The 12,430-nt window shown below is 41.3% G+C and overlaps 1 protein-coding gene across 7 annotated transcripts in view; it reads right to left on the bottom strand.

The window, feature by feature from the left end:
* EPSTI1 (epithelial stromal interaction 1) overlaps window positions 1-12,430 on the bottom strand; it is a 115,977-nt gene that overhangs the window by 34,710 nt on the left and 68,837 nt on the right. For 5 of the 7 annotated variants that reach the window (XM_055244869.2, XM_055244870.2, XM_063619136.1 and 2 more), the window contains 2 exons: window positions 9,615-9,708; window positions 547-630 (listed from right to left, as the gene is read on the bottom strand). In XM_055244869.2, the coding sequence (XP_055100844.2) occupies window positions 547-630; window positions 9,615-9,708 (178 nt within the window). Of the gene's footprint in view, window positions 1-546; window positions 631-2,295; window positions 2,329-9,614; window positions 9,709-12,430 lie in introns of all 7 variants that reach the window. The other 2 variants (XM_055244867.2, XM_055244866.2) reach the window with 1 other exon arrangement.

Here is a 12,430-nt window from a genome sequence, read left to right on the forward strand (position 1 = left end):
CACTTTTCTTAGAAGACTCTGCATTCATTTCACTGATTTCCATTGCTCAAAACATATGGAATGCCTCACATATTTTTATACCTGTGTAGTGTAACTTGGTTTCACTGTATGTGTATAACCATTTTTAGTGAATATTTATGCCCGTTTCATAACTTTGCATGCCTACTTTCTTATGCATTATCATATTCTCTGGATACCATCTCTAATTTCATATATCTTTGGTTTAAAAATAGCAGTGATGATGGTGGTGTTTTGTTTTGCAGATGAGAAGTTCACCAGTGCTCTATCAACTTCTTGGTGACCTACTGGCACCAACTACGGCAGATCCACTGTGCCTCCACGAGGCCAGGTACCATGAAAGTTTTGACCAGAAGGAGCCATCACCAGACTCTTAAAACACATCCAGAAGCTCACCTTTTATTTCCAATGCTTGTATTCTTGTTTTCAGGATTTTCATGTGTCTAAATATTTCTGTTCAGAAATTCTTCAAAATTATCTAGTACCTCAAATAAACGTTAGCAATAACTAGTAGGGGCTTGTAAGTACCTTTTGATGTTGTTCATCCTTCATCTTTTGCAATTTTCTGTTTTCTTCTGCCTTTAGAGAATCTCTGTAAGCCCAGCTTCTGGCCTGTAAAGGTACAGAGAGAAAAAAAAAAAAATACTTGATAGGATAAAATATTGTCACAGTTCACCAAGCTGCCTACTATGGGCCTGGTGCTAATAACTCAACCACGGTACTGAGCATATAGTAAGCTCTCCATACACACTTTGTTATTGAGTGATTTACACGTATGTCTGAAGATGTCCCTTGGGATATATAAAAAGAAAACTAGTGTAAGCACAATCATCCTGCACATTTGAAAGCATGATCTAAATGTTTAATTAAGCTTTAAAAATATCCCCTCAGAGATAATCAACACAGTTTATTCCTTCTAGTGGAAAGTTTAGGAATTTTCAAGAATATTCCAACTAGCTGATCAGTCAACTTTAAAGACAAGCAATAGTGGCACTGTCTTTAGAAGAACAGGCATGTCTACTGCTCATTAATGGTATCTGATTAAGCAGCTTGTCAACTAGTGGTTGATACCATATAATTTCAAGGATGCATATTTTCTAAGTGCCTGCATCCCTAATCTGGATGAAGCTTATTTCTACCTCTGAAAAGGAAAACAAAGCCTGCTCAGGAACACACGACAACAAAGCCTTTGGAAAGCCAGCACATGCAGGAGAATGCCCTTCAGTGTCTCTGACCCACCACACCAGAGTTCCACACCCTGGCATAGTGACCATGTGTTCTGACGTTTATGGCATTTCAAGTGTTCTGTTTATTTGTCATATGCTTTCTCTCCTTCGCATTGATTTGCAGCCCCAGCTTCTGTAAGGCAAAGAGCTAATAATGCTTAGGAAACTACATGGATCTCATAAAAATCTACCAGCAGCATCATGGCAGCCGGTTACATATTTCAGACCTAGTTCTCAGGACAAATAGTCCATAAATTTCAGGTAGGCTGGTTCCCCCTTTTTCCAGCCTACATGAACTTAATGTAACTTTTCTCAAGCACTTCTTCGTTCATTCTCCCATTTCTGTCGCTATAAAAACCCACATACCATCAAAAAATAAGAACCACTTCCCAGAAAAAGAGAGAAGCTTTCAAAATGGTATCATCTATGGCAGTGCCAGTTGGAAAACTGGAGTTTCCTGTGTTCAGAAATCCCTGGTTTATCCAAACCCTGCTCCATTGGGCAGGTAAACATACATCCTATGACTTTCTCTAATTTGCACCCTAAACTCAAGGGGACTGTGCTAAGACATAGAAGGGGAAAAGTGATTTTCTGACAACCCCTTCTTTTTATCTCTGACAACCCCTTCTTTTTATATTAGAGAAGGCTAGTCTTTATTACAAATATTCCATATAAGACCTAGTAAGGAAGGGAGGGAGGGAAGGAGGGTGGGAAGAGAGGACGGGAAGGAAGGAAAGGAGAGAAGAAGAAAGGAAAGAAGACAGCTTCTACTCAAGATATTAAAAGATGGAATAAAATATTTAGTTAAAGCAATTACAACTTGAATGAAGTATCTAAATTCTATTTGAATAGCCTCCCTTTAAACTTGTCATTTTGTTGTTCTTTTATTAGAATACACGTCTTAGTTTTTGACTTATTAAAAAAATAATAAGGTTACTAAATATCTTATTATTAAATAAGGTACCTTATAAAGGTCCACAGAAACTGGGAAGTCACATGGCATCCGAACTTATGAAAAGTTCAGTTACTTACAATCCTAATGCTTGCGTACCCAGCTGTGATCCCTAGGAAGGACAGGAAGTTTCTGTTCGAAACTAATAGAAGGGAATAAATTGATCACTATTTTTCTTAGCTCTAAACACCAGAAATTTCTAAGTCACTGTATTCACATATTTTTTCTAACATTGAAATATTCATTTAATACAATATGAACACTGTATTTTGTCATTCAACGAAAATACACTTTTATTTATCCTCCCCAAAAGCTATACTTATAATGTACTCATTCTATTAACAGTCTTTAAGCCTCCTCTGTGCAAGCACTGTGTCAGGACATGATTCCAGACCTCAAGCGGTTATAGCTTAGTGTGAAAGTCAAACCAGAAGACTAATGGTTACAGTACAGCATGATAGGTGTTATGATAGAGGAAGCCAAAAAGAAGGATATTTAATTAAACTAGATTGAGGACACTTTCCAAATCAAGTAAGACTAAGTTATATTTCAAAGAGTGAGTAGGAATCAGACTATGCAGGAAGAAGAGCGTCACATGAGCAAATGGGAAATAGCAGTGCATGAGTCTGCTAGGGCTTCCATAACAAAGTATTATGATACTGGTGGCTTAAAGAACAGAAATGTACTATCTTATAGTTCTGGAGGCTAGAAGTCCAAAATCAAGGTATCTTCAGGGTTGGTTCCTTCTGAGGACTATGTGAGAAATATCTGTTCCAGGCTTCTCTTTTTGGCCTGCAGACTCCACCTTCATCATGCATCTCTTCATATCATCTCCCTTGTATGCGTGCTTCTGTGTCCTGATTTCCCCTTTTTATAAAGACACCTTTCATAATGAATTTGAACCCACTCTAGGAGCCTCATTTTAACTTATTTCCTCTGTAAAGACGCTACCTCTGAATAAGGTCATATTCTGAGGTGCTAGCGGTTAGGGCTTCCACATAAATTTTGAGAAGTGTGGGTCTCGACCCATGACAAGCATTAAGTTCTCCTTTCAAGATGGTGGAGTAAAGATGTTCCTGTTCCATTCTCCCCAAAATTACCCTAAACAAAGCAGAAAATGAAATACACACAAGCTCTATCTTCAAAAACCAACAGATCCGTATTCACAGAGGAAAATCTATGAAGACAAAGTAGAAAAAGAAACACTAAATGACTTAGAGAGGAAAAGAGCAAACCTGAAGACTTGCTGGAAGGGGCTAGAGGACACCCATGGGGAGCCAGTTCACTCCACAGAGCAACATGAGGGCCCAAGAAATGGATGCACCAGCTATTGAGGAAGACAGATGGGTAATAGGCAGGTAAAAAGGAATTACTAGACAGTCTCAGTAGAAGCCCTTCACCCCCATATATCTGCTCCTGCCTTGAAAATGCAGGTGCTAATTCACCCAAAACCAACAGGAAATGAAAAGTGTATTTTCTGGATAAACTAAACCACGCATAAAGACAGCAGCAGTGGACAAATGCCAGGCTGAGAATGAAATGACTCTATAAAGTCCTGCATACTGACCAGTGAGCCTCTGAGTCGCTCTCTTTGAAGTTTTCTTCTGCTTCCTGTACCATTTCTTCTGACAAGTAAGAAGTGATATATATATTTTTAAAGTAACAAAGAAAAAGGAGTTTGGAGAAATTTTTTTTAATCTCCCCTTCTTCCCCCCAAAAAAACCAAATCAGTAAAATATTTAGAAGATAAAGTCAAGAAAATATGCCAAAATATAGAAAAAAGGTAGTCAAAGATAACTTACAGGAGAAAATCTCTAAAGTTAGAAGATAAATCCGGGTGGTCTACAATTTGAATAATAGAAATTCCATAAAGAGAAAATGAAAGGATATAAATCAGAGATAACAGAAGAAAATCATCTAGAACTAGAGATGAATTCCCAGACTGAAAATGAATTAAAAAAAGACTTTCACACTAAATCACATCATTACAGAATGCCAGAAAAAGAAAAGATGATATTAAAGTATTTTCAGGGGAAACAGAGAAAATCCCTCATATAAAGCCTGAAATTCACATGGCCTTGGATTTCTCAGGAACCAGTATTCAAAGTTAGAAGAGCAATGCCTCAAAATTCTGGAGGAAAAATATTTCCAGTTTGGAATAGTCGTCAATAAAAATGCAAGCAAAGTATAAGAGCTGAATAAAGATAGTTTCAGACATGGAAGGACCTGAACATGTTTACCTTCCATGTGTCTTCTCTTGGGAAGCTACTAAGTAATATCCTCCACCAAAACAAAGAAATAAAGCAAGAAAACAGAAGAAATGAGGCCCAGAAATCAGAGAACCCAACATGGGAAAGCAATAAAAGCAATTCCCAAGATGACTTTAAAATAGTGGGCCGGGCGCGGTGGCTCACGCTTGTAATCCCAGCACTTTGGGAGGCCGAGGCGGGCGGATCACGAGGTCAGGAGATCGAGACCATGGTGAAACCCCGTCTCTACTAAAAATACAAAAAATTAGCCGGGCGTGGTGGCGGGCGCCTGTAGTCCCAGCTACTCGGAGAGGCTGAGGCAGGAGAATGGCGTGAACCCGGGAGGCAGAGCTTGCAGTGAGCCGAGATCGCGCCACTGCACTCCAGCCTGGGCGACAGAGCGAGACTCTGTCTCAAAAAAAAAAAAAAGTGATTCTCAACCTTGGCTGCATACTAGAATGGCCCGGGAAGCTTTTTTAAACCTTGAAGCCCAGGTCACAATACAGCAGGCTCTCTGGAGGTGCAACCCAGGTATCCGTGATTTTTAAAGCTCCCTAGTGAATCCAGTGTGCAGAGGAGGCTGAGAACTATTGTGTTAAAGGAAAGTCCCAGAACAACAGCTGTGCGCCAGGCCTACAAACACCCAGGACAGGTTAAAGCAGGAGGAAAGAGGGATCCAGGAGGGACAGAAAAAAAAAAAATTGATAAGTTATCTGACAGGCATAAGTTGGAAAATTGTTTAGAAATTTGCATCAAGAGGCATTTTGTAGAACAGTCACAAAAGCTGTCAGAAGACAGTCAAATGTTAAGGAAATGCTAAAATAAAATATGCTTAAAGAGTTGTGCAGAAGATTTAACCAGAGTATACCAACTGGCTTGGCAGTGGGAAAATGTTTATATAGTCATAATAGGGAAAGCTCAAATTACTGAATAATTATAAGAATGAGAGGAAGAAATGAGTTAATAAGTTCTGAAATTGATTAGTCAAGAGATACCAACACATATTAACAGATATTCAGAGCTAACTAAGAAAAGAAACAGGTGGTGGGTTGCAAAGATGTCCCAATCCCTGGAATCTGTGAATGTTTCTTTATATGACAAAAGGGACTTTGCAGAAATTAAGGATCTTGAAGTGGAGAGACTAGCCTGGATGGTCCAGGTGGGTCCATTGTAATCACAAGGGTCATTATAAGAGGAAGGCCAAGAAGGTCAGGGAGGGTGCAGAAGGTTGGGTGAGATGGAAGCTAAATTGGAGCAATGCAGCCATGTGCCAAGGGTTTGGGGGGACAGGGGACAGATGCCCCCTGGAACCTTCAAAAGCAACCATTCCTGTTGATACCCTCATTTTAGCATTTTAAAACTCATTTTTGTTGCTGACCTCCAGAAGTGTTAAGAGAATAAATTTTTGTTCTATTAGGTCACTACATTTGTGGTAATTTGTTCCAGCAGCAATGAGAAATACTAAGTATTCAAAGTGTTGGGGTGGAAGTGGGATTCAAGCGGCACAAAGGGACACATATTAAGTATTTTATTTGACTTCCTAATGAATGAGCATGTGACACATAGATAAAAATTACAATAACCAACCTGCACTGAGTGCTCACAGTAGTGTGAGAGAGGATAGCTGGAGAGGCATTAGCTATAGAGCTTGGCCCCTCAGACATTAACGTGCACACACATCTTCCATGGATTGTATTAAATGCAAGCTCTGATTCAGGAGCTCTGCAGTGGGGCCTGAGATTGGTCTGCATCTAAATCTTTGCTCCTGATTTCAAAAGCTTTGCTTCCCCTTACCTTGCTTGCAAAAGCTTTGCTTCCCCTTACCCCTTTGCAGAAGCAAAGATTTAGACTCGAGGCCAGTCCTCCAGACGCTAGAGGACTAGAAAGGGGCCGTTCTAAAGAAAGAGACAGAATCTAGAATTAAAAGAGGGAGGGAGGGACAGAGAGAGGAAAGGGCTTTGTGCCTAAGCTAAGACATTTTGATTTTATCCTTGAAGATATGGGGGACCACTGAATGATTTGGGGAAATGAAACACCAGGATGAGATTTTTTCACATCATTACTCTTTGTTGAGGAAGTAGGGGCATAAGGCCGGGTGCAGTGGCTCACACCTGTAATCCCAGCACTTTGGGAGGCCGAGGTGGGTGGATCATTTCAGCCCAGGAGTTTGAGATCACGCTGCGCAATGGAGCAAAACCCTGTCTCTACAAAAACTACAAAAGTTAGCTGGGCATGGGGGTGCATGCCTGTGGTCCCAGCTACTCAGGAGGCTGAGATGGCAGGATGGCTTGAGCCTGGGAGGTGGAGGTTGCAGTGAGCCAAAATCACGCTACTGCACTCCAGCCTGGGAGACAGAGTGAGACCCTGTCTAAAAAAAATAAATAAATAAATAATAAAAAATGGTGGCAGCAAACCAGAGACTAGAAACCATTTCGTATTTGACTAGAAATATGCAGTGATGCTCGCTGAGGAAGGTCTGATGATGCTGGTACTTCTGCCTAGGCACACAATACAGAGAACTATATTAATCCACATGTAAAAGTGAACCCTGTAAATATCTGTTGTCTGAAGTCCTAAGCCAAAAGGAATTTTCTTGTAACCACTAAAGGATTTTTCTTGTAATCTTTTACATTGACATAATTTTCTAGTATTTATTAAATCCCCATCTGCCAATGGCAGATCCATTTTTAAAGGAGAAAAGTACAAGAGGAAAACTCTTCTCAGGAAAGTTACATTAGGTAGTAAAATTAAAGTATTAAAAAAAATATATAAATTCTTCCAGCTCATCACACCCCATATAGATGGGAATCACATAGTGTTCACATTCTACAACGTTGACCATAGCTAAAGTAAACTGCAGGTGTCCTCTTTTTACAAAGAAATGTTCTGCACAGAAATGCAATGTACATATTTGATTTTCCTAAAGCATTAGAAATGGTTCTGCAAAGCATTCTCAGAAGAATTCTATGCATATGGATTAGACAGAATGAGAAGAGTATAATATGGGTAAAAAGTCAATTAAATATATTGAACACTGAAACCGTATTAATAGTTTGGGGTCAAAATCGGAGCAGCTATTGCGTGGAGTTTATAAGGAGCCATTCTGGGTCCAGTCCCGCTCCATATTTTCTATTAATAGCTCTGAGGATCCTATGACAAATGCACTAATCAATCCACAGAAAATGCAGCTCTGGGAAACATTGCTAATGCTTTGGACGACAATATTAAAATTCAGGATGGTCTTGTTAAATTGAAGAAATGAGCCAAAATCACTAGAGCAGCACACACAGTTCTGCCAGGTGTTCCACATCACAGGATACAGGGAGCCCTCAAACGGAAAGGAAGACCAGTCAGGCAGGCGAAACTCCAGTTTGTACAGCTATCCAACTCCTGTTCTCCCTCTCCCTCCCTGACAGCCACACGGATATCCAGACAGGTGTTTAGGGCTGTCATCTACACATGATTTAACTCCACTGCCTACAGCTTCTCAACTCTTTCCCCCAGAGCCCTGTAGTGAGGGAAGAGAGATGATGGGTTTCCTTTAATATAACTTGTAGGGCCCACACTGATGAATTTAGACTTTAGAACATCACATTAGAAGCAGAAAAAAAAATTAGGAAACAACTAAAGATTTCTAAGTAGGAGTATAATGACCTCTTCCTAAGGAGTGTCATAATATCTTCCTGACATTTAAAAACATGGTCTCTATTGAGAAAGGAGTAAGGGGAGATGAAGATGAGGGTTCTTTAACAACTGATTTTGCTACCCAAACCCTGAGAAACCTGAGACTTTAAGAAACTTAAATTCGTCTTTTCTTTCAGCTACAACCCTTACCCAGAATCATCCTTAATTACACTTACTTTCTTGTCCCCAATTAGCAAGTCAATAAGCAAGCCCTGACGCTTTCACCTTCTAAGTTTTCTGACCTGCACTCTCTTCTCCATCCTCTCCCCTGCTGTCCTAGCTGAAGTCTTCATCATTCTTCACCCAGACTGATACAGAAGCCTTGGGGGGGCCTCTCTGCTTCTCTATTCCTTTAGAGCCCTCCTTTGCAATGTTACCAATGTGATCCAGAATGAAAACACAAATCTAACCTTGAGCTTTCCCTGTTTAAACATTTCCAATACCTTCAGTGCTCACAGAATGGGGTTTAGGTTTTCCAAGGTGGCGTTCAAATTTCTGCGGTGGTTTTCTACCAGGAGCACCATGAGCACGCAGTATGCGGGGCATTTCTACGTGTCTCACTGGTAAGCACTGTGTGGGGGCATTTCTAGATGTCTCAGTGTCTGGGTGGTGCTACTGGCCTTTCATGCCCAGGGGCTAGGGATACTAAGCATCCTGCAGTAATCAAGTCAACTCACACAATGAACTGTCCCACCTGAATTTCCAGAGTTAACACCATTGGGAAAGGGTCCTCATGGTTCCTGCTCACTTCTATAACCTTCTAGCTCACTTTTCTGCACTGCAGCTACATAACTCTTCTTCCGCAACACAAGCCATGCTTATTTCTTGCATTTATACCTTATTTCTTGCTCTATGTGTCTTTATTAAGTCTGATACCTGGAAAGACTCATCACTTTACTGATTCATAGTTTAAGCTTCTGCTTTGGTGTCATTTCCCAGGAAGCATCTAACACACATGGTCTGACTTAGGTGCTTCTTCCTGATAAGGCAGTAGTGCTTTCTTATTGTGATATGCTTTGTGCTCAGCAGTTTGCTTTAAAACCATTGGTGTTCTCCTTTACTAAGGTTCATTGGGCAGAAACTGTAGGCACTCAGTAGGCCTTATATAGACCTATGAATTTAAAGAATGGAAGGAAGGAAGGAAGGAAGGAAGGAAGGAAGGAAGGAAGGAAGGAAGGGAGGGAGGGAGGGAGGGAGGGAGGGAGGGAGGGAGGACGGAAGGATGGAAGGATGGATGGGTGGGTGAATGAATGACTGAGTGACAGGAAAGACTTCCCTGAGGCTGTTTTAGTCCAGGTGCCCATAAAATAATACAAGCATTATTTTATAGCTCAGGCAACAGTTGAGATCAAAGTTTCGGATCAGGTCATCTGTCTTTAGTTCCAGCATTCTATGATGTACAAGTCACTCTATATCCCTAATCTTCAGTCGCTAAATACCTCTATAAAATGTGCCAGGCAGCACTCTGCATAGCAATTCACTTACCCATGTTGAGGATTGTGGGCCACAAACAGCACTTTGACAGGCACTTCTGTCTGGCGATTCTGTGTTCAGTTTGCTCAAGAACTCAGCGGTTTTGCTACCAGGAACACAAACAGGTGTTAGTGCCTTCACAAAAATATGAATATAATTCTTTATTTTTCCTTTGGATACTAACCTAGACTTATTTGGGTGATGATTAAAATTATCCTCAGCAGAACAGAAAGTTACGTTGAGAACAAGGTGTAGCAGAAATCAAAACAAAATGCTATTGCAAGATTGCATTCTTCAAGAACAATATTTCAAAAATATACAACTAGGTTTATGAAATGTGGACCTATGACCTCATTTTTTCCACTTTATATTACTGACATAAATACAAGTCCTCTCTCAGAGCACATTCCACAGCATGGGGCCCTAATTTGCTATCTGAACATTTAATGCTTAACACTCAGACCTCAGGGTGGAGCTGTGGAACATTCATGCCCTACAACATCCTGCTTCACACCAGTTTTACATTAAGCCCTTTACCCTCTCATCTGCCTCATGGCTTTGACTGCTGTTGGGATACACAGACCCTCTAATCCAGTAGCTCTTTTCCATTTATGGATCACGGAGCCCTTTTGGACCCTGAAAGCAAAAGTGGACCCTCTGTTAACAGACACACACACACACACACACACACACACACACACACAGTCCTTTGCATTTTGTTTCAGAGAGGGGAAAAACCCTCCATAGGGTTTATCCATAGAAGTTAAAAAGTGCTGCTGATTCTAGACTGCATTTCTAATATCTCTTTTTAGCTCTGAAAAATTGACCTAGAAATGTCCTCAGTTTAAATAAGAAGTTCTCTGTTTTTACCTTAAAAACCCAAACCACGACCCCAATTTCCCCTCTCACTTATGCCAAGCATAGAACACTGGAATTGTTTCCTAGTCCTTACCTCAGCGCCTGGCCCACTCTGCCTACCCTTGATTAATTTCTACCCCTTTGTCCTTTTCTCATGTAATTTGTGGGATTTTTTTTTTTTTTTTTTTTTTTGAGACGGAGTCTTGCTCTGTCACCCAGGCTGGAGTGCAGTGGCACAATCTCGGCTCACTGCAAACTCCGCCTCCCGGGTTCATGCCATTCTCCTGCCTCAGCCTCTCCGAGTAGCTGGGACTACAGGCTCCCGCCACCACGCACGGCTAATTTTTTGTATTTTTAGTAGAGACGGTGTTTCACCGTGGTCTCGATCTCCTGACCTCGTGATCCGCCCGCCTCGGCCTCCCAAAGTGCTGGGATTACAAGCGTGAGCCACCGCGCCCGGCCAATTTGTGGGATTTTTATCTCTTCATTGCACATTCACAGCCACATACCTCATTGAGCACTGACTTATATTGCACCAGACTTGCGCAGCCTGTTCCCATCTCCCTCCCTCCTCCTGCTAGCCCTCTGCTTCCCCCTAATATTTTAAGCCCAATGCTAAGATCTGATTCATCAAGTACTTAGGACATGGGCATCAAAGGAAACACAAAGTATCTGGTAAGAACAAATGGCATCCAGTGTAGGAGGAAAACAAGGAATTAGAAACTAAACAGGTGCCAACATCACTTCAAATAATTACTTAGGTAGAACATGGCATTTGAGAAGGTCAGAAGCTTGATCTGGGGAAGGAAGAAATAAAAGTGAAGCAACATACAGAACCCTGAGAAACATAACCCTGAGAAACATTCAGCAGTTGAGACGAGCAGCCTTTCCATTTGTCTTGGATTACTTATCTCACCCAGAATAGACAAGGAGACTAATGAAGTCGCAGAGTCTGGAAGCTGCCCCACCGTCTGGGGCTTTATGAAGTCATCAGTCAAAAGTATAAAAAGAAGAGTGATGCCAGAAGTTTGGATGAGATCTCTGAATATTCTAAGCTGAGTGCAGGCCATAGGAGAAAGCAGCGAAAAAGAAACACTGTGACAAGCAAGGAAGAAACTTCAGACCAAGTTGACAGGCAGCGCCTCAGTTTACTGACTGCCACTTCTTACCTGCCAACGCCAAGCGCAAAGCTGTCTGCATAGCCAGCCTCTAGCTGCGGCCCTTGTGCCAATTATCACTGCCCCACTCATGCCGCAGGATAGAAAGCACAGTGACAGGGTCACAGGACTGCCAGAGGAATACAGGTAGGGGCCTGCAGAGGATGCAGATTACTGCCAAGTGATCAACTATACAAAGGAAGTCCCATGTTACTACACTAACTCGTATTTTTCTACTATTAGCATTAGTCCCTGGTATATAATAAAATTTCCATATATTGGCTGAACTGAAGTGGGATCCCTATAGGTAACTGTGGTTATATTTAACAAAAATAAGATGTAGAACCTGTTTGAGGGGCAAACGAAGGAAAACATCCTCGTGGGAAGTCCAACTGGACTAAGAACCCTGGACTCTAGCACTGTTTTCACCTTGCCCTTGGGGGTTCTTGGTATTATCACTACTGTGACTCTACTGCCTGTTGGAAAGGGGTGGTCCTCTTCCACTTTGTCACTCTAATCCAAGCATAAAAGATTTCTTCCTCTATTCTCCATAGAACGAAATAAAATTTACTTATGTCCAACTTAGGATCTTTAAGGGTCCTTCCTGCTCATCCTTACGTTGATTTCTATGGCATATCCTGAAAGGTCCCTTCAGGAAAATCTGCCTCAACAGAATGCAGTTGTAGCAGACTGCTAAATGGTCATGAAAATTTACATTCTCCTCTTCTGGCCACACAACTTGGCTACGTTTCCTAGCCTCCCTTGTAGCTAACGTTGGCTATATGATTGAGTCTTGACCAATGGAATGTGAGA

The sequence above is a fragment of the Symphalangus syndactylus genome, chromosome 15 (assembly GCF_028878055.3).
Source record: "Symphalangus syndactylus isolate Jambi chromosome 15, NHGRI_mSymSyn1-v2.1_pri, whole genome shotgun sequence".
Taxonomy (NCBI): domain Eukaryota; kingdom Metazoa; phylum Chordata; class Mammalia; order Primates; family Hylobatidae; genus Symphalangus; species Symphalangus syndactylus.